Source organism: Suncus etruscus, chromosome 15, assembly GCF_024139225.1.
Source record: "Suncus etruscus isolate mSunEtr1 chromosome 15, mSunEtr1.pri.cur, whole genome shotgun sequence".
Taxonomy (NCBI): Eukaryota; Metazoa; Chordata; class Mammalia; order Eulipotyphla; family Soricidae; genus Suncus; species Suncus etruscus.
Genome location: NC_064862.1, coordinates 40,774,482 through 40,797,976, shown reverse-complemented (window position 1 = coordinate 40,797,976; position 23,495 = coordinate 40,774,482). Strand labels below are relative to the sequence as shown.

General features: G+C 40.1%; 2 protein-coding genes across 2 annotated transcripts in view; one reads left to right on the top strand and one right to left on the bottom strand.

Moving 5' to 3' along the window:
• LGALS8 (galectin 8) overlaps positions 1-23,495 on the top strand; it is an 811,943-nt gene that overhangs the window by 304,561 nt on the left and 483,887 nt on the right. The gene's annotated exons all lie outside the window — the stretch shown is intronic.
• The window catches only part of NID1 (nidogen 1), a 101,792-nt gene that overhangs the window by 21,707 nt on the left and 56,590 nt on the right, over positions 1-23,495 (bottom strand). Inside the window, exons 10-12 of the mRNA XM_049788090.1 lie at positions 21,535-21,660; positions 16,086-16,235; positions 14,321-14,443 (exon numbers count right to left, since the gene is read on the bottom strand). Coding sequence (XP_049644047.1) covers positions 14,321-14,443; positions 16,086-16,235; positions 21,535-21,660 — 399 coding nt within the window. The remainder of the gene's footprint in view (positions 1-14,320; positions 14,444-16,085; positions 16,236-21,534; positions 21,661-23,495) is intronic.

Genomic DNA, 23,495 nt, shown 5'->3' with positions numbered 1-23,495 from the left:
GATAATTGGCAATCCACTGGGTCCTCTGATTACTGCCATTAGTCACTCCTGAGCTCAAAGCCAGCACTAAGCCCTGAGTACCACTGGCTGTGGCCCAAAATATCCACTCACATACCCGGCAAAAATAGATAAAATTGACAGAACACTAATCATTTCAAAATAAAATTTAGGGGCATCTAATCATCTCCAGGTTGCTGACTGATCACCACCTCTATCACTTCCAACATACTTTCTCACCTCAACAGGAAGCAAGCTGCTCTGTTTCTTCCTTTCTCCCAGCTCTGAAAATCTTTAATCTGTGTTCCAATTTTTTAGGACATACCTCATATGGGCATTTCATATAAATAGAATTGCAAAGTATGTGACTTTTTCTCTGTTTACATTTAATCAGCAAAATGTTCTCCTTATTTTGTGTGTGAGTGTGGGGTAAGGGTGTTGGTCCATACTCAGCAGTGTTTAACAGACCATCTTTGTTGCCAGGGATCAAACTGGGGTCAGCTGAATACAAGTCAAATGTCCTAACCCCTGTATTTTCTCTTCAACTTCCTCTGCAGAATGTTCACAAAGTCTTCACACTCCATCTTTTTTTTTCGGGGGGTGGGGGGGACATGGGGAAGCATACCCAGTTATGCTTAGAGGTTACTTCTGGCTATGCACTCAGGAATTATTCCTGACAGTTGTTCAGGGACTATATGTACTCTAAAACTTTATTCTTTTTAAATCTCTGGATAATATTCTATCATTTGGTTGCACATTTTGTTCACCTATTCAGGAGTTGGTGCATCACTAAAATTTTTCCAAGAAATGACATGATTTTTAAAAGCTGCAATGAAGGACACATCTACTGCTATAATTGTGGGGTGAGGGAAGAGGTAGCAGGAATGGCACCAGCTTCTCAGTGAGAATAGTGAGGAATACGTACCACCATTTGAGTCATATCCTAGCTTTAGGAGTTAACTTAAAAAAAAAAATCATAGGATTTCCCACAACTGAGGCCACACCAATGGTCCAACTTCACCACTTTCCCAGTGATGTCTGCAGAGACACCTAGCCACTCAAGACTCCAGAGATGCCATCTTAAGGGCTGAGATCTCTAGGGTCTCTGAAGTCAGGGAAGGCTGCCTCTTCCTGCACCTCTTTACTTCTGGAAGTCCAACAGCCACACTGCTGACCCACAGCTACCAACATGTCTGCCCATCATCCAGTACCATTGGTTTATTTAACTTTCAAAAGAGGCAAGCCAGGAGCTGAAGAGATAGCATGGAGGTAGGACATTTGCCTTGCATGCAGAAAGATGGTGATTCGAATCCCGGCATCCCATATGGTCCCCCGAGCCTGCCATGAGTGATTTCTGAGCATAGAGCCAAGAGTAACTTGCACACACACCCCACAACTGACACCACATTAATGGCCCAGCTTCAATGCCTTTTCACTTATCTAAATGCCCTAAACGCCAGTTAAGTGTTTGGGAGCTGAAAGCTCTGGGGTCTTTTTGGAGTCAGGGTGGACAGTCTTTCCTCATGCCTCTGTACTTTTGGAAGCCCTGGAAGCCATAGCCACCAGTTCAGCTCATGAATTCAGCTCTACAGATCCTCAAACTCCAGGATTATGACACCTCCCTGTTTTTTCAAAACTGATATATCAGTTGGAACACACCAAATTAGATATGAAATTATCATAGAAGCCACCTAAGCTCAAAAACAAAACTAATAACAGAATTTTCAACTAGCAACAAATAGCTTAGTAACCCATTCAGACAATGACCCATTGACCCCATTGTGAGACATGACAATTGTCACAAATTTTCTTTTTTTTCTTTTTGGTTTCTGGTCACACGTTGCAGCATCAGGGGTTACTCCTGGCTCTGCACTGAGAAATTACTCCTGGTCGGTTCAGAGGACCATATGGGATGCCAACAATGGAACCCAGGTCACCTATGTGCAAGGCAAATGCCTTACCTACTGTGCTATTGCTTTGACCTCACACATTTTCTTTTAATGAAGGAGATTTATTGATAATTAAATTACCACTTAGTTATAACAAGAAATATTAAGTAAATTATTTATACCTACTGAGGGGCAGTCCTGGGAGAAAGTGGAAAACTGGCTACAGTGGTGGAGGGAATGTTACACTGGTGTTGGGATTGGTGTTGGAATAATGAATGCCAGAAATTACTATTTTACGAGCAACTTGGTACAGTATGGTATTTAAAAAAATATTTTTTTAATTCAGTGATCCCAAACTTTGTGATAGCCCATACACAGTAAAAGTAAAGTGTTTTCAAGCCAAAGACCAGCATTATATGTTTCCCTTGAACATGCCTCTTATCTGAGCTCAGAGTCCAAAGCAGAGAGGTGCTTTGGCTGTCAAAAGCTAAGGCCTGGAATAAACAACTCCCAAACACATAGTGGCAGCTGCCCAGTCACCAAGCTCTGCCTACTGAAGGGGCCAAGCTTGTTTTGGCATCAACTTTGAAGCGTTTGCCACAGAAGCAATCCCCATATATTGGCAGAACAACTCTGTGTGTGGAGACCATTGCAGCCAAACTGAACTGTATTTGCTATGCCAACCCTGCATTTCAGTTAATCCTTCAAAATTCATTGTAGAATTTACTTCCTTTAGGAATCCTTTCCAGGGACTGGCCCAGTGCCCCTCCATGACCTTCTAAGAAACTTAAGACGTGCCCTGCAGCTCTTGTCAGCCATGTGCTAAGACCCGAGAGTGTTCTTTCTTTGTTTCCTGGATTCTAGGTACTGAGATGCACAAGTGACTACATCTCTTCAACCTTGACTCAGGAAGCACCAACCGGGCTGGAGCGCACATGCCCATAGTCTACCCTCTAAGAAGCTTCTAGTGTAGAGATAAGATAAAAGAAGAAAACACAGTTACAATTCCATAAATGTCTTGTCAGAAAATCGCAGGATACATGAGTCTAGGAGTCTACATGGGCTTAGAAAGTTCTTTCCATTTGACCTTGGCTAAAAGTCTGTGATCTTAGCAATCTAGGGCACATCTTACCTATTCTTCTCTTAAAACAGAGAATATGCATATTTGTCTGTGTTGTCTATATGGTCTCTGTCATAACTTTCCACACTGTTGTGGCATGAAAGAAACCAAACAAAAAAGTGTTCCAATAAAACTTCATGTATTAAAACAGACAATAGGCCAAATTTTGCCTGTGAGGACTGCAGGCAACCCCAGCTGTTGGACATTAATACTTAGGTTAATGAGAATTTTAACACAAATGCATTATTTAACACATTGATGTCTTACTAATACTACATATTCAATAATAAAATATATGATATAAATATTTCATAGAATTTTGTGTTTCAAAGTGGTTTGGATTCTCGGTTCCCTACTTTTGGCTATCTTGGGTGTATCAACAAAGTTAATTAAGCTGTAAGCCCTTGGCTTTATAACAAGGGTAAACAGCAGGACTAATTTCAATATTAAAAAGATCAGTGGACTATGATAAGACAATGTGCAGCAATAAAACTTTACATTTGTTTACTCAGATGTTTATTTGTGACTCAATAGAGATCTTCTGAGTGACATATGTTGCTAAGAAATGCTTAAAATACTTTTATCTGGTTGCCAATTCTCACATTAGCCTATTTAGCATGACTTCTCCCTTGACTAAAAGCAATTAGCATGCCAGAAAAGTGTTTGTTGAATCTGGCAGAGGAAACTGAGTATGATTTTCTTTTGTCCCAGAGGCTGATATAAAGCAAAACAAAACATACTTGAAGTACAAGAGCCCAAAAGAAGATGCAAACAACTCATGTAGTTGAGAATACCAAAGCTGTTGGTATTTGGGGGTGATATGAACCACATCTGCAGTACTCAGTGCTTATTCCTTATTCTGTGCTTCGGGGTAACTCATGATAGGGCTCAGGGAATCTTATGGGCAAGACAAAATGTCTGAACCTCGTCACTATCTCACCTATCCCTAAAGTCGGTTTTTGCTCTGTTATAATGTGGAACTTGTTTTGTTTCTTTAATATCTTACAGGGTTTCCATAAGTTGTATTTCATCTCATTGCCACTAGAATCCTATACAGTAGTTAACAATGTTTTTTTATATACCAAATGAGAGATAGAAGCTCAGATTGGTTGACAGGCTCCCCTAAGGCACTAAGCTAGTGGCTCAGTTTAAACCAGAAGTTGTATCTTTGGATTTTACCCCAGTTCCACATCCTTTGGTATCCATTTGCCTGGTGCTCTGGATGGCTCACATACAATGAAGAGGTTATGTCACCTATGATGGATACACATTAGCTTAACACACAGAGTTAGTATCTGTACTCACTGACTCAATTTCCTTATAGCATTGTTAGATGTGGTGCTGCCCTTCTACCTAAAGAATTGGTCTCATATGTATGGCCAATCAAACCAAAACTCCTAAAAGAATAGGAATGATTGTTCCATTTTGTGTGGTTCATAGAGTTTTGTGTTGATGGGATATATGGCCAACATACAAAATCTCAAGTGATGTAGAATTAACAGTGGAACTTTGAAGTGCTATCTTGAACTCAAAGATAAAGGAGGAGTGATCAATTGTACCTCAGAAAGCAGGCCTTAGAGCATGTTTATGGTATCACTGGGTTTCCCTGAATGGCTTCTGAGCTTTGCCATCAGGCCCAGCAGAGGAATTTTCCACTGAGGTCTGGTCATTGGGATTAAAATAAGTAAAGACAAAGTTTTTGGTCTTATTTCTGACTGATTAGATAATAAATGCAAAACTCCCTTTAGTCATTCACTTTGATCTTCTCAGAGCACGAAGCACCCAAAATTCATTACCTTTCTAGATGCTGGAAAAAGTGAGAAAACGTCTCTCGAGGTTGGGAATAAAGAAAAAGGAGAAAAATGAAAGAGAGAGAAGAAAGAAGGAAACACATTTTCGTATTTTGGCTTCTGATTTGCATTCTAGTCCCTATTTAATTAACTTGCCTCTCTCAACTCAAATAAATTCCAATTGTGACCTTGAGGATGGAGGGACCAGTTTGATGAAGTCTGTTCCTGTAGTCTGCTCTTAGTGGAACTTCCATGCACATATACCTCAGGAAGAGCCAACATGAGAATAATGAACAATGCCTGATCTCTAACTTCAACCTGCTGATTTAAAGATTCATTTTATTGGTTGCGAAGAGGACTCTATTAAATCCAAGAATTGAAACATTTGCAAAAATAGGAATTTACAAACAAACAATTTCCATCTGATATTTTCTTCATCCTATGCTTCTGGGGCTTACTAAGAACACTACAACCACCAATAAGAATTACAATGACCACAATGATGAGAAAAAAATGGCTACTTAGGAACTCTCTTCTAGTCTTGAGCCAACATTTAGCCCCAGTCTTACAAAAAGAAAATGCCTAAGGAGGGGAGATGAGCTAGCAATTAGAAACCAAAAGTGAGGAGGGAAGGAAAAAAGGGGAAGAAGGTAGATTAGTGCTAAAATAGCAGGAAGAAGAAATGCATCTCTAGTTAATGTGCCATTTCATATCTCATTCTGTGAAATAGTATCTTTGAGTTTTACTCACCCATCTGGTCTCAGGGCGATCTCCTGACATCTGCCCTCTCCCTATGGGTACAAGCTTCTTAAATCATCTTATGCCTAACTGTAAGACCCAAAATCATAAAGTACATAGATGATCACATGCATGAATTGTTCCAGGATATCAGACTTGACTCCAAAAACAATGCTAAATAACTAAAATGTTTTTGTAGAGCAGAATAAAATAGAAATGAAACAAATAGTCAGCCTGTAGGATGGGAGAAGATAGTTGCAAATCATGATGCTGAAAGAGCAGTTAATAGTTAAATTAGGGGTTATTAATTTGCTGATATTTTCTTGCGAATGGTAATTCATATCCAATTTAGGAGCTCCATATACACCCAACCTGGGTTTAATTCTCAGCACTACATGGTCCCACAAGCATTGCAGGGTACAGACCTAAAGGAACCTACAACAACTGGGGTGGTCTGGATATTCTCAAAATAATACTAAGATTAGTTAGGGGAGGAGAAAACAACAGCAGGAATTCTGACAGTTCTCAAAAACCGAAGTCCAAGAGTTAACAGATACTCAGCCTAACATCAGGCCAATGGAATGATACCAACTGAATAGAGATAGAAGGTGCATCGTAAAATCTAAAAGGGTTGGAAGATCAAAACCCTCAAGAGTCTCCCAAAAGATGTGACTGGCAGGACTTCACTATGGGAGAATGTGCTAGGAATGAAATCCAAACTAAAGCAAATGAAGAAAACAACAAAAGAGAAGATCCAGTAAGTGGGCAGGGAAAAAGAGGTGGGAAATTTCAAAATAAGTTTTACAGCCTTCACCAACAGAGAGAGTTGTGCCCCAGGTGTGAAAAAGGGGGCTGGTGAGATAGCCTGGAGGTAAGGCCTTTCATGCAGAGGGTCATCTATTCGAATCACGGCATCCCATATGGTCCCCGGAGCCTGCCAAGAGCAATATCTGAGTGTAGAATCAGGAGTAACCCCTGAGCACTGCCGGGTGTGACCCAAAAACAAAAACAAAAACAAAACAAAACAAAACAAAACAAAAAAAACAAAAAAAGAAGGGAAAGTTCTCCCTAGTGAGAAAAGCTTCCTGCTCATTGTCAGGAAAATTTTCTTAAAAATAAGGAACTGCACCAGAGAGATCTTGCATGTAGCTGACCTTGATCAAACACACAAACAACAGGAAAAAAAGGCAATCAAACCTCAATAGAAAGGCACAAGCTGAAAAAGAACAAACTCAGATGTGGAGTATAAAAAGACAAACCAGCTTGTAGAGGCAAAGCACAGGTGATCGTCAGAGTGTGAATGTGTCAAAAGGACCAAAAGGTTTGAACTTCTAGTAATAAATGAGTCCTAGGACTGTCATGCACGCATGGAGACTATCCTTAACAATACTGATGGCATATTTAAAAGTTACTAATAATAAAAGGTCTCATCACAAGCAAAAGAAGATATGTAACTGTGGAGGGTGAGAAATGAAAAGGAAATAGATTTATTGTAATTGTTCACAACTTTTGCAAACCTTTAAAGCATTACATTGTACACCTGAAACAAATATAATCTATATGTCAACTAAAACATATTTTTCAATTATATCAAATAAAATCAATGAAATGAGAAGTAGAATAGTAACCTAAAGAAAATGAAAAAAGAACTAAAGTCACAAGGACAGTGGTCGAGGTTTTCGAAGGCTACTAGTGATGAGGTGCATTAATAGTGCATCAATGCCATAAATGTGTTACACTAGAATCATGTGACCTAAACTATAATAAAAATTTTAGTAAAATTTTCAGTAAGAATATTGCTATAAGTAAGAACAAAGATAGTAAAAAGATAATACAAGCCACAAAATAAAAAACCAAAATCACCTAGAAATGAGAATTCTGGAAAGAAGGCAAAATAAAAGATTTCAGAGATGTGGACAGTTAAGGGAATGTGGGTAAGATTAGAAACTACTGTTTTATATCACTATATATTTTTTAAACAAATAAAAGATGGGAGGAGGATAAAAGAAAACTGGATAAGAGGAAGTGGGAGCAACAACTCCAGACAACTTTACAATGTTGAAATTATAAAAGGGAAAAGAGGGCTGAGATGGCAGTGACTGGGGGATTATACAGTTAGTTGAGGGAAGTCTGGTTTTGGTAATTCTTTTATGAGAGCTGGCGGCCAATAGGTACATTTCCAGAGTGCTTGGGGATAATGCTGAGGTCCAAACTTAGGCCTCTGCACATGTTAGCATATGCACTACCACTCAAACTTATCTCAATACAGTCTAGTATTTTGACCACAGTCAGTGTGCTCAGGGCTTACATCTGGCTTTATAGTCAGGGATCAGAAGAGTTTATGTAGTGTCAGGAATTGAACCTGGGTTGGCCACATGCACCTTCCTTCTATACTATTTCTCCAGACCTAATTAGTTTTATTTTGGTTCTTGTTTTTGGGCCACACCAGCAGTACTAAAGGCTGAATCCTGGCTGTTTGCACTCAGGAATTATTTCTGGCTGTCTCTAGAAACCATATGGGATGCTGGGGATTGAACTTGGGTTAGCCAGGTGCAAGGCAAGTACATATCTGATGTACTACTACTCTAGTAGATTTTTTAGATAAGCAACATCATAATTTCTCTGCAGGCTGGTTAGAATTATCCAGGGGGCGGGCCGGAGAGATAGCACAGAGGAGTTTGCCTTGCAAGCAGCCGATCCAGGACCAAAGGTGGTTGGTTCGAATCCCGGTGTCCCATATGGTCCCCCGTGCCTGCCAGGAGCTATTTCTGAGCACACAACCAGGAGTAACCTCTGAGCAACGCCGGGTGTGCCCCCCCCAAAAAAAAACAAAAAAAAAAACAAAAAAAAAACAAAATTATCCAGGGGGCTATTAAGATGGGGAAGTTCACTGTAAAAATAGTAATGTCTTCTCAGAGAAAAAACAATTTGGTACATTAATGCTGATTAGAAATGTATTATTTCTAATTTTATTCACATTTTGATTGAGAATGTTTGAATTTTTAAAGTAGTTGATGCCTAGATTATTCTATAAAACAAAAAAAACAAGGTGTTTTGAAAATATTTATTTTACAAAGATGTTTACTCGATTTTGAGATGAAAACTGCTATAGAAATATATTTAAAGAGTTCCAGAAACTTTATTTTAAATTTAAGAAATTGGGTTAAGGAGAAGTCCAAAGGTCTATCAGAGTGCATGCTTTGCTTCCAGGAGTCCTGGGGATAAACCCTCTAAACCACATGGTCCCCCAAACACCACCAAGAGTAGACTCAAACACTGCCAGGTGTGACCCAAAATAAGGAAAATAAAGAAAAATGATTATGTGCTGGCGTGACAATACTTGCAGCTAACATAGGTTCAATCTCCAACATCTCAAATGGTCCTCTGAATCTGCCAGGAGTAATTCCTGATTGCAGAATCAAGAATAACCCCTGAGCATCACTGGGTGAGGTCCACAAACCAATCAAAGACAGACCACTGAGAGACAGTTTAGGAGTTAAGATGCCTGCCTTGAAGCTGATTTCCCTGGCATACAAGTGATGCCAGAGCATTTCCAGGAGAGACTCCTGAACACAAAAACAGGAAATAGCCCTGAGCACATCGGTGTGGCCCAAACCCGGCCCCCAATTATTCAGGTTTGTGTTTCTTATTCATAAAACAAAGGAGATGAATCATAGAATTCCTAAGGTCCCTTCTAGCTCTAATTGGAAAGTTCAAGCTTTCTAATGAGAGCTGCATTTAAAGCAAAATGCAAACTAATACAAACAATGGACACAAACAAAAGTCCATGTGGAAAGTGTTCCTCAATTTTCTTTGCTTTAAATTGCATTATCCAAAATGTTTTCCCTGCAGCCATATTTTCTGAACTTGTTAATTATCTCCCTCAAAATATATGCAGTATGGATCAAGATGTAAAAGTTTGTGACACGCCAATTATCAAACACAGGATCAAACATCCTTGAACTTTGTATTTGCCTATTAAGGTCCAAGCTTTAGAGAATATTTTTTTAAAGGGTTGGAGTTGTTCTTTTTGTTTTTTGTATTTTTGAGGTAATGTCAGTGTAAAACTCTGTATGTTTTATGAATATATAGGAGCATAGTTTCACTTTTCTTCAAACCTACCTCTCTGTTCACTGGAGCCCCTCTGCCCCTTTGATTTCCTTTCTCTGACCCACATAGTAACCTCACTTCTGCAGTTGGAATCTAAGATTTGTTTAGGCTTCAACCCAGGGTATTTTTGTTTATCTGTTTGTTTTAGGGGTTACACCAGTAGCGCTTAGGGGTTACTCCTGGCTCTATGTTCAGAAATTGCTCCTGGCAGGAATGAAGGACCATATGGGATGCTGGGAAACAAACCACAGACCTGGGCTGGCAGTGTGCAAGGCAAACATCCTACCACAGTGCTATCTCTCCAGCCCCTTAACTCAGAATATTTTATCATTTTTTTTGATCCTCTAAGAAGCTCCTCTAATATTCCAGAAAGACAATCAGTTACATCCCCCAAGACACTGTCCAGGCAATATCTGTGGCTGTGGTAGTGGCCTCTGTCTCTCATCTCTGCTATTCTCACCCTTCATACTATAAGAGAATGACTCATGCCAAACAGAATAAGCAGTGGCTACAGCTTGGTGTCCCTTTCTTCTTCTCCCCTCCCCTCAGCCCCACTCCCCTTCACTCACCCTCAGGCAGCCTGTGAGACACCCACCCTGTGAAGAATCAACTCTGTGAGGATCTGAGGCCTGCCAATAACCATGCAAGCCTCTGGCCTTAGCTGACCCCCTAAAAGGCTGCAGCCTTAACTAAACTGTCTTGAAAGCAACTTCAGGAAAAGTTGTTAAGACTACCCATCAAAGTTGCTGAATTCCTGACCCATAGAAACGGAGATAATTTTTATTATTTCAAGTTTCTAACCTTAAGATAATTTGTGGCACCACAATATATAACTACTATGGTGGCTTTCAAACTTTTAAGAACTACAAAATAGGTTTATAATAATATTTGAATATTTAAATACTCTGTGACACCACAATATATAACTTATATGGTGGTTTTTAAACTTTCTATGAACTACAAATAGGTTTACTCACTAACTCAATTTCATCAGCAAACACACTCATATAAGCACCTAGATAAATAAGCATATATACAAGTACTGTTTTGTGGAACAATACTTACTCCTTATACTTTATATAATCCTTTTTTTGTTATTGTTTTCCTGATGGCTTTTGACTTTTTCACCTCTGCAGATCAGCAGTGTCTAAGAATTGAGCTATTGAAAACCAGTGATCTGTCTCATTTATGAATACATGCCAACAGCAATCCACAGAACTGATTTCACAATCCACACATACACATGGGAGAGGATGAAGAAGGGTAGGAGCTGATTCATAGTTTCTTCTGTTTGTGTTTTATCAGTGGTATTGCAGTAGCCATGGCCTTAACTGACTCATCCTTGAAGTCAGTTTAATTTTGCAAACTTATTCCCTCAGTAAAGAGTAATAAAATAAATGCTGATTTTGGCAACAGGCATCCAGGAGGAGGAAGAGGACATTACACATTTTTTTCATGCTAGTATTTCAACAAATATTTGTCATACAAAATTCAGAAATTTTTTTACAAATGATGAAAACTTCTGCATTTCTGTTCCAGCTGGGTGGAAAAATAGAAATACCTTATGTAACCCTTTCCGACCCTCATTCTGTCTCCCAATACAGAAGAAAACATTTGCATACCATTCATTGCCAAAGTCCCTTTGGTGTGGTTGATACACTGGGGATCACAGGGTGTGGAGTGGCACCGAGGATTGAACTAGTGACCTCACCCATGTCAGAGACGAGCTCTACCTCTAAACCTTGCAGGGGTCATGTTTAGCCTGATGTTTTTGTTCATTTTGTTCTTCTGTCATTCTTATACATGCTTTTATTGTTTTCTTACATGTATATACATAGATGTAGGTTTCTTTTTGTACAGGATTACATTTTCTCTAAAATTTCAGATAGCACATACACTTTTAAAACTTGTTTGCTTAGCATGTCTGAGTTTTATTCATGGACTCTATTTACTCTTTTTATTTATTTATTTCTTGGTTTTTGGGCCACACCCGGCGGTGCTCAGGGGTTGCTCCTGGCTATCTGCCCAGAAATAGCTCCTGGCAGGCACAGAGGACCATATGGGACGCAGGGATTCGAACCAACCACCTTAGGTCCTGGGTCGGCTGCTTGAAAGGCAAATGCCGCTGTGCTATCTCTCCTCTTTTTTATTGTTGTATATTATTTCATTGTGTGACCTATACCAAAACTTGTTCATCCACTGCTTTTGAGAGTCATTTAGACTTTGTTCTGTTACAAGCAACATGCTAATATATTTCTAATATATACTTTTTCTTGAAAGGAGAATTAAATGTTGCTGGGTTTTTTTTTCCTGGTTGTTTTTCTTTGCTTTGGGCCATACCTGGTAATATTCAGGAATCATTCCTAGAAGTATTCAGGAGACCATATATACTACCAGGGACTGAACCAGCGTGGCTGGGATGCAAGGCAAGTGAATGCTTTTACCTCTGTCCTATCTCTCCTGTCCTTAGGTACTGACTGACATAAAGAAATAGAATTAATACATGAACAATTTTAGCAAGGCTCTTATTGGTTTTATCCTTGATCCATCTTTATATCCCTACTTACAGGTCTGAATTCATTTTTGTTTAGTCAACAGAGCCTGAAAGAAGTTTCAAGGAATCAAGGTAAAATAAGAACCGTTTTTTAAAAAAGACTGGACATCAAATATTAAATAAGGACTACAACTAGTATCAAATAAGAATTATAATATTAACCCATAATTTCAAGAACATAAAGTTGGCCTTGCCTAGATTCAGCTAGGTTGGGGGTTAGCAAATTTCTTGGTTAAGGCCCAAGTAACCAGTATCTTATATCAGGCAGATTTTCTAGTCTCTGCTACAAATATTGAACTCTGCTTTTGAAATGAGAGTAGCCATAGACTATAATGTCTAAACATTAAATCATAATCTAGCAAATGGCTGTGTTCTGAGCTATTAGATGTCAAAATTTAAACTTAATTTTAATACTTTTCCTCCTCCTACATGGGAGACCATTTTAAAAAAGGAGTCACAGCCAGCTCTTCTAAGAGTGCAGATAATTAAACCCTGTTTGTATTGCTGGCAGGCATGGAAACTGGCACATTAATTTATTTATTCTAAAACTGCAATAGTGGCCAGTTATACCATGAGTTTCATATTCTACCAGATCGGGGAGCCACAAAGACCCAATGCATAAGCAACCTCCTCCTCAAGATAATCACAGAATAGCAAAAGAGGCAGACACTGTAGTTACTTAAAAGACACTGTAGCTTAAAAAAAAGAAAAAGAGGAGGCCAAAAGCTAGTACAGCCATTAGGATACCTGCCTAGCATATAGCCAACCCAGGTGAGAGTCCCAGCATCAAATGAACAAGGTACAGCCCTGGAGATCCCTGAGCACCACTGAAAACATATTATTAGCAACACTGTAAATTGCAGTGCCTAAATAACAAAAATTAATTTTAAATAATGGATTGGAATACAGGGGTTAAGACTCTTGCTTTTAATGTCTTTGATCTAGGTTCGATCCCCAACACTGCACATGGTTACAAGCACTGCTAGGTGTGATCCCTAAGCACAGGGACAGGAGTAAGCCCAAAGCATTATCAGAAGGGGGCTGGGATCTCCCCTCCTTTACTCGCCAAATAATTGCTAATCAAACGTGAAAGAGTTTCAATATATAGTGGTTCTATGCCGATGGCTGCCAGTCCCCTATTCCATAGTTTTACTTCCCATGACTCAGAAACATGTGATTGCTTTATTGCATCACACTGACTGAGCTACTGGGTGCCTGGATATTTGGTCAGATATTATTCTGGGTATTTCAATGAAGATGTTTTTAAATGAGATGAACTTTTATTGCATTCCCACCCTATTTTTTTTTTAGGCAATATGATTTACAATACTGTCAGTGATAGCATTTCATGCATTTTTCGTCCCAATATGACATCCACAACCAGTGTCACCTGCCTTTCTTCCATGTCCCACGGAACCCTCTATTCACCACCTCCCTCCACCCATGCCCAAATGAGCTCAGTTCTGTGGACAAATTCTCATGTTCTGTTGCCTTTGGCCATTTGTTCCCTTACTATGTATTCTTTTATCCCACATTTGAGAGGGATCATTCTAATGCCCTCACATTCCATCTCTATAGAAGCAATTGCACAATATCAATGAGATTAACTTTTAACTTCACAGACTAAATTAAACAGATTCCTCTCCTTAAATGGGTTTTATGCAACCCAAAGCAGGCTAAAATAGAGCAAAAAGGTGGCTCTTATCGAAGAGAATTCTTCCTTCTTGACAACCTATGAACCAAAACATTTGTTTATTTCCAACTCTCAGACTCAAGACAAAAACATTGACTCTCTCGGTCTCCAGCTTGTTAACTGCAGATTCTGGGATTTGCCTATCATTATAATAATATCAGTTACATCTACATCATAACTCTTCATCATCTAGGTTCTGTTTCCCTGGAGACTCCTGACTAGTACAGTCTATTGTAATCATGGTCCCTGTATAGGCCCCCTAGATTTGTACGCACAGCCTGCCTGGTTCTATGCTACTACTGCTGCTCTCATGCCCCACCTCCATGGTCCTTAGGACTCTGTGGAGTCTTCCAAGATGCCACTTCATTGCTGATTCCAAACCACACTATCACTTTGTGCCCATAAAGGTAGCAAGGACCCACACTTTACCTCCCGGTACACATCGGAAGCCGTCTCCCTGATAGCCAGGTTTGCATTGGCACATGAAGGAGCCTGGAGTGTTGTAACAGACGGCATCAGGGTGGCACCGGCTCAACTGACATTCATCCACATCTGCAAAACAAACCCCAGGACAATGAGCTTTCTGGACCTCAGAGTTTACACAATCACATAAGCCTCTTGGTAACTCTGTGGGATGTACTTTCTGTTGTGGGCTCTGTGATTTGGAATTCACAAAACATCAAACACTGAGGCTCCTATTTTAATTAAGTACATTAACTAACAGATGTGCTTTGCTTTCTGATACTGTCTTAACAGGGGGAAAAAAGCAAGCTTGCAAAAGGGGAAAACAGAGGATCTGTTTCGATGATCCTTCCCCTCACAAATGAGAGCTTCAAACACTGGAAGTTGGAGACAGATTAATAGCTTGACAATGAGCAAAGAAAATTTACATGCGCAGTATGAAAGGGATATAGATCAGAACTTATTATTCACCCTAGAAAAGCTTAACTTTTCAGAAATACTCTGCAATAATGGTGAGTAATTTTACAATTTAAAGAACCAGGACATCAGATTCCCAGTTATCTTATCTAAAATGATCTTAAAGAGTATTCTGGCTCCTTTCATTTCTGAAATAGAGCTGTGAAATAAATACATCCTTCATTCAATTTCTTTTTTCTTTTTTTCTTTTTTTTTTTTTTGGTTTTTGGACCACACCAGTAATGCTCAGAGGTTACTCCTGGCTGTGCGCTCAGAAGTCGTTTCCTGGCTTGGGGGACCATATGGGATGCCGGGGGATTGAACCATGGTCCTTCCTAGGCTAGCGCTGGCAAAGAAGACACCTTACCTCTAGCGCCACCACAATGGCCCCCAATTACTTTTTTTTTTTTTTTTTTTTGGTTTTTGGTTTTTGGGCCATACCCAGTGGTGCTCAGAGGTTACTCCTGGCTGTCTGCTCAGAAATAGCTCCTGGCAGGCATGGGGGACCATATGGGACACCGGGATTCGAACCAACCACCTTAGGTCCTGGATCGGCTGCTTGCAAGGCAAACGCCACTGTGCTATCTCTCCGGGCCCAGCCCCCAATTTCTTAAATAATTGTCATTCAATTGTTGTAATTTTTGCCTTTTTGTGTGTGTGTGTGTGTGTGTGTGGTTTTTGGGTCACAACCAGTAGTGCTCAGGGGAAACTCCTGGCTCCATGCTCAGAAATTGCTCCTGGAAGCCGGATTCGAACTAATGACCTTCTGTATGAAAGGCAAACACCTTACCTCCATACTATCTCTCCGGCCCCCAATTGTTGTAATTTTTAATAAAATCATTCAATTGTTATAAATATATCAATAAATGTATTCACTTTGAGGGGAAGCAAAGTATTAGAGGAGACCAGTGGAATGATTATATATTAAACAAAAGGCTTCACTTTAAGCTCACTGTGCTTTAAGACTCTCTTCTCAGGAAAGGCAAATAATCACCTATTCCTATCAGGTGTTTCATTGTTGACCTGTAACATGTGTCTGAATCCACAAAAAGCCCACAATTTTAAAATAAGAAGGAAGAAACCAAGTGTCTTCCTCCTTCTAATTAGAGGAAAAATTTTTCCAAAGAAAATTTTTGTTCAAAATATTAGAGACAGAGAAAGTAGCCTCTTTGTCCAACAGAACTGAGAAAATGCTAATGAGCTGGGATTATGGCTAAACACTACCAAGATAATGTTTTCAGGTCACATAGAGACAAAAAGCAGCTCCATCACTCACCTTGGCAGGCTCGGCCATCCCCCGTGAAGCCAGGCAGGCAGGAACAGGAGTAGGAGGAACCTTGCGTGTAGATACACTGGGCCCGCTGAGGAATGTCACAGTCATGGAGACCAGCTATACAATAGTCGATGGGGCGCTGGGACTCAATAGCTTCAAATAAAAGAATGATGCATAATATTTGGAACAAAGTTGCTGAGTGTCCCCCTGCCCTCCAACCTCCCTCTACATAGCAGGAGAGTCTACTAGAAAGGGAGGGGATTGGACCACTGTGCTCAGATCTTGAGGCAGTTCTTCAGGTTTCTCTGCGGTTTCCTCCTGGATCTTCTTCTAATATCTTCATGGAATTCTGCTTCTGAATAATCGCTAAAGACTACACTGTGCTTGGTTGTCCAGCCTGGCTTTCAAGTTCAGTTCTACCCTAGGCCTCTGTCTCAGGTCCCACATTCAGGTCCATCACACAAATTTTATTCTCCTAGACCCACATAGAGGTAGAAGACACTTCATATGGCAACTCTGTTGTGGCGTGCTAAGAGCTAAGGAACCAAGACTTCTGCTGTATGTCTTTAACCATGACCACTGGGCAGGAATAATATTCACTCCAAAGGCCAAAGTCAAAGTCATCCACTTCTTACCAAGGAAAGAGAAATAGGCGTTTCCAGGACAGTGAGCTAAGCATACTAGAAAGACACTGGGTGTTTGGAGCAGGAAGCCCTGGGTTTATACCAGATATAGGTGTCATACAAAAAGGTTGTGCTCAATTATGTATCTTTTCAGAGTTGCAAGCTCTTCTTCTGCAGAGCTGAAGTAACTACCAGCACCCCTAAGTAGAAGGAGACTCACTTCCTAAAGAGCTCTTCTATTAAATCCCACAGGATGAGGGACTAGAAAATTGGTGAGTGACTAACAGTTAACAGTGTTGTAGCCTCAAGATAGAAATTACGAACTGAGGTCTCGAGCAAGACTTCCAATAGTTGAATCAGGTGGTCTTAAATTTGTAAGGCATCATTTGGCTTCTGATGGTAAAGCTCTGAGAATCAGGACAGAGACCAGTCTTTTCTGTCTCACAATGGACTCATTCCTTCCTTCTAAGTGTGTTTACTTTATCTCAGATGCTAGAATTCCTAGTCCTTTCCCCTAGTCTTCTCAACACTAATTCCAGTTTATCTTGACTTAGGTAAAGGAGAGGAAGAGAGTATTTGTGCATTATCACAAGGACAGTAAAGAGGAAAAAACTCAACAAAGTTCTCTGCCAAAAGAGAGATTAGCAAACTACTAGAAGATAGAAAACCAACCATGACTTGCTTAGATCAAGGATGAAATTAAGAACATTCTGTTTTTAAGACCAAAGGTTTTCTCTTTATATTTTCTCCAACATTTGCTGTACCTATGCAAAAAACTGCCACTTCTTTTTCTTTTTTTTTTTTTTTTTGGGGGGGGGGCGGAGTTGGGTCACACCCGCAGCGCTCAGGGGTTACTCCTGGCTCTATGCTCAGAATCACTCCTGGTAAGCTTGGGAGACCATGTGGGACTCCGGGACTGGGACCACTGACCTCTTGCATGCAAGGCAAATGCTTTACCTCCATGCTATCTCTCCGTCCACCTTTTTATTTTTCTATCTTTTAAACAGGGTCTATCTTTTAGATAGACTGCCTTTTTCATAGAGCCTTAGGGCATGGATTACCTTGTTTGACCCCATATTTCTGCATTTTTCTTTATAAAATTAAGAAGAAAAAAAGGGTGGGGGCCAGGAGCCAATTGGTCTCAAGTACATTGGTGGAGAAAAGTAAAGGCCAGAACTAAATATCCAAGCCAAATTCAACAACAATAGAATCAAGAATCGCAAACAATAACAATCTAAACTTAAAATGGGCCTATTATGCTGGCAAGCCAAGAGGCAAAAGGTGGTGCTCTGGAAATATTGGTGGAAGGAGGTAGACACTGGTGGTGGGAATGGCCCTGATTCACTTTATATCTAAAATCCAACTCTGAAAGACTTTGTAAATCACAATGGTTTCAATAAAATAACATTAAAATTAAATAAAAAAAACATTCAAGTCTAGGGAGATAACTCAGGGGCCAGGGGTATATGACTTCTATATGTAAAGATTGGAGCTTGTTTGGAGGTACCGGGGGACATACTCAACAGTCAGGGTTTATTCCTGGCTCTGATCTCATAGGCCAGTTCTGGTGGTGCTCTCGGAATCATATACAATGCAGGGGATCAAATTGGTGAACCGTGTGCAAAGCAACACCTTAACCCCTGTACTATCTCTCAAGCCAAGGACTGGAGTTTCATTTCTGGCACCATATAGACCCCTGAGCACTGCTGGGTATAACCCTGGAGAGTCCCTAGTACTACACACTGTAGACCTGATGATCCCCAACACCAAAGGGTGCGACCAATAGACCTGGGGTCTAGAAGTGGTTCCCAGGGGGCTCTGGACATAGTTTGGAAAACCCCAAGCCCTAAAAAAATTAGAATGAATGCCTGTACAATCTGAGATTCTACTGACTCTAAGATGGATCAAAGGGCTGCCAGACTTTCAATGGCTATTATAGCCTCTGATTATGCCTCCCAGTCCAAATACACACTTCTGGTTTCTTGGTCCACACACTCCCCTCTTCTCTCACTGTTATTTCTAATTTCTCTATGGTCCTCCTTCCTGTCTGCTCCTTCAGCTTGCAATATGCGGAAGGGAAACTGATCAAAGAATTGGGATAAAAGGAAGAAAAAGAAGAGACAGAACCAGCTGGAAATGAGTCTTTTCTACTTTTTATTCTCTAGCTCTTATATCAAACATTTGGGTCCTTTATAGTCTGTAAAGGATCAGTTTGTAAACTGTCTCCTCCAGACTCCTTTCACTTGTTTTTGTTTGCTTTTGCCACACCTGGCTATGCTCAGAGCTACTCCTGGAAGGGATCAGGGGACAATCTGGGGTGCCAGGGATCAGACCCTGGTTGGCAGCATACAAGACAAAACATTGCGAGCATCTTGTCATTTGATTTTCTAAATCAGGTTTTCCTTTAAAGTCAGGTTATTTTTTTTTTTATGTCAAAGTGACTTTCTTATTACAGAATTTAGACCTTTGCCATGCAGCTTTGGGAAGTTTATCTGTTTCATTTGTATAGCAAACATAATATTGTTTAGTCTCTTTCTAAGCAGAAAAGTTCTTGGCTATTGGAGACTTTCTCCAGTTCTCTTTCAAATGATCTTGCAGTTGTTTTTTTAGGGGAGTGAGTTCAAGCCACACTAGATAGTCAATCTTATCGTTGTACTCAGGGACCACTCCTGGAAAATCACAGGAAACGGGGGTGCAGGAAATTGAAGTTAAGTTAGTAGCATGCAAGGCAAGCACCCTACTGCTATATAATCTCGCTGATCTTTCATTCAAAGAATAAGTTTAAAATCAGGACAAGGGCCGGAGCAATAGCACAACAGGTAGGGCATTTGCCTTGCATGCAGCTGACCTGGGTTCGATCCCCAACATCCCATATGGTTCCCTGAGACTACCAAGAGTAATTTCTGAGCACAAAGCTATGAGTAGCCCCTGAGTGCTACTGGGTATGGCTCAAAAACCAAAAACCAAAAAAAAAAAGAAATGTTAAAAAAAATGGCCAGGGATGTGGTTCAAATAATAGAGCACATACTTTGTATGTGTGAGGCCCTGGGATCTATCCCTAGTCCTGCTGATGCTGAAGATGGTAGAGGTGGCAGTGAAGGTGGAGGAGGGAGATAAGAAGGAAGGAGATAGAGATGCAAGAGTCTATAGGTGGGGGTCAGAAAACTCCAGCTTATCCAAGACTTCCTTATAACATGAACAGCTGCCAGGGCCCCTAATGAACACAGTAAACTCAGGATCCTGCCTAACTGTGTTTTATATATAAGGAACTTGAAACCAGAAAAGTTGAGTCAGATATGGCAGCATCCAGAAAGTCAGTACATCCTTATTGTTATGTCTCACCCATGACTTAAAGGTTCTATTGCTCTAATTCAAGTCAAAATGCAAATGGTGAGCCAATAAAAATAAGCTTTTGAATCTGCTTTGAGCAGGAAAAAGGCAGGCCAAATACACAGAAATTGTTGCTTTCTATTAAAAAGAAAAAAGATCAACTTTAGCAGAGCTTAAGTTTCAACTCTGCAGAAGGGATGGGCCTCTCTGAATCTGCAGATGTTTGGGACACACTCAAAACACAAGAACTGCCTGTTCCTTCCTGCCCTCCCTGGGACCACAGCTGCCTCATCTGAGCTTCAAGACAACAAACAGAAACCAACCTAGGGTTTAGTAAAGAGCAAGGAAGAGGCAAAAGTGAATTCACCAAGGCCGTGGAAAAGAAAGTTGTTTTAAATTGGACAGAAATGTTAAGCTTTAAAGGCCCCCCCAGAGGTAGAAAATCTTTCAGAATCTTTGAACTTAAAATTTTTGGAACCAACAGGTTCAGGAACAGTTAAGCATAGTGAGAAATGGTAGGTCAGGGAGATAGTGCAGGAAGTAAGGTACTTATACTGGGATTGACCCTGGTTTGAGTTCCTAGGACCACACATGGTTCCTTGAACATCATCAGGGATCATTCCTGAGCATAAAGCCTGAAACATCCTGAGTACCAAGGGTGTGCCTTCCTCCAAAAAAGAAAAATGGAAATAATCTGGCTCTTTGTGTTTATCCCAGGATCATCATTACCTAAAACTTCATTACCTTAAATATAATAAGCCTATTTCATAGCCTTGCCTCATTTACATTGATAAAGCTAAAACAATATTATTTATTTATTTATTTATTTATTATTATTATTATTTTTTTTTTTGGTTTTTGGACCACACCCGGCGGTGCTCAGGGGTTACTCCTGGCTGTCTGCTTAGAAATAGCTCCTGGCAGGCACGGGGGACCATATGGGACACCGGGATTTGAACCAACCACCTTAGGTCCTGGATCGGCTGCTTGCAAGGCACACGCCGTTGTGCTATCTCTCCGGGCCCAACAATATTATTTATAATATATATTAGCTGTGGTTCAGAATACTGAAATGCATGAACAGAATGGTACAGGAGGAACTGTAGTTATAAATCAGGAAGAATTCAGTCGAAAGACATAATCTTTCAACATCAATCCCAAGGTCACTGTCAGGAAAATCGAGTCTAATTGTTTTAATGATTATTCAAAGAGTAATAAAAATAACTAAGAAACTTCTTAAAGAAGGGAACTAAATGCAAAGAGCTGAAATAGGTGTGATAATGCTGTTATTAGCAGAGACAAGCCTTTTGCTTATTCCTTGTATATGTAAAGCTTCAGGTAGTTGGGAAGAAATGAAGTCTAATTAATCTTTGGAAATCGCTCTCCCCAACTCCAGAATCTGCCACCTTCCATCTCAACCAATAGCTGGGACAGTAAGACCCTTTCTCCAGGCACAGGAATAACTGAATGAAGCATAACTATAGTTCTATTGTACTTACGTGTGCATGTTCCTGCATCTGAAAATTGATAGCCCTCTACACATTCGCAGCGGAAGGTTCCGGGGTGATTATTGCAGACTGCGTGGCTCCCGCATACTGAGGGCTGCTCGGAACACTCATCAATATCTACAGGAAGGTTTTAGAAAGACAGCTCAAACATGGCTAAACAGCACAAAACATCCAAACATCACCAACTAGCATTAAAGAGAAGTCATTTTGCGTGTAACAAGAGAAATCTTAGAACAATTTTTCTATCTTTGCAAGTACTGCAAAATCAGGTTTTAGAGGTGATCTCTACATAACTATATGAATAAGTGTGTTTTTTTTACCACTCCTGGAACTAGTTGCTGAGTCTGAATCCCACTAACATCATATTAGCAAAAACATATTAAAACTATGCAAACAAGTACCTTAATTCTGAAAAATAGAGCATATTTAAGCATACTATTGTTTGAGGGATCAGAGAGATAGTACAAGGGTTGAGGCACTTGCCTTGCACTAAGTCAACCCTGATTTGGTTCCTGGCACCACATAAGGTCCCTTGAGCCCTGCCTCAAGGAATTCCTAAGCAGAGAACAAGGAGGAAGGCCTGAGCACAGCTGGGTATAGGGCCCAAATAAGTATATTATTTATTAAAAATACTGTCTTTCTCCAGTTGTTCCAAACAAAAGCTGAATAATTTTTTTTTTCTGGTTTTTGGGTTACACCCGGCAGTACTCAGGGATTACTCCTGGCTCTATGCTCAGAAATTGCCCCTGGCAGGCACATATGGGGACCACATGGGATGCCAGGACTTGAACCACCGTCCTTCTGCATGAAAGGCAAACGCCTTACCTCCATGCTATCTCTCTGACCCCAAAAGCTGAATAATTTTAATTAAAATTTTTGAAGTTTTGGATTACAAAGCTTAATGAACTGCAAAGAAGGCAGTTATTACATGTATCTATATTGTAAAAGTACCTATAGGGTGATTTGATTTCATATGACAACACAATACTCAGCACCTGGGGTTATGGGGAATAAAAATAAATGCTTTAGAATGGCTGACAGGTTCAAATTCTGTCTTCTTTAAATACCAGAGAGTGTGGTCTTGGGCAGCCTCAGTTTCTTCTCTGATTTTGTTTCCCCACTGGTAAATGAACTAGTACTGGTAAATAAGTGAATACTCATGTTGGGAGGTTTTTCCCCCCTATGTGTTAGAGAAAATAGATATAGGCCAAAGAAGCACTAGCAGAATCCTGAAAGAAAGATATTATTGTAATTATTAGGGATTCATCCTACACCACTAGGTATTGAGAAACGTTGTAAAACTTGAATGACCCTCGGGTGGCCACCAAGTATCAGGGACGAGTCTGTGGCAAGCATGAAAGAACAGCTGACTCAAAAAAGACACCAAGATAACCTATAATTATAATTACTGGTAGTGGCTAATATCCACTAATGACAATGAACAGAGTTACAGTTCTGCTATGTGTGCAAGGAAGATTTCATTATTGTTAAGATCATTTAACTTCCCTCCAACTTTTAGCACTATCCCTTGTCCCAGACAGGTAGACACACAAACGCATATACACACAGTGAATCTTTTACACTTGGGAGACAGCCTCATATGCACACCTACAATCCTTCATTGGTGAGTTGAATGTGCTGCTTATTTATTTACAACATTGCACCAGAAATGCATTTTGTGGCATAGTTGGACCTCTATCCTGGCAAAAAGAGCTAAATATATTCAGTTTTTTCTACAAATATACTACAATCCATAATTTTGTAAAATGTTTAAGACACAAGATATAGGGAAGGGGGACTTCTCCAGCCTGGCTGAAAGGTTACAGAATAAATCCCCTAATCTGGGAGCTTCTTGTATGGGCTAAAGAGAGAGTATGGGTAGAGGGATATTCAACTAATGATGGGATTTTAGTCACCAGCTGCATAGGAAAAAAATTCCTTTTCTTGTCTCT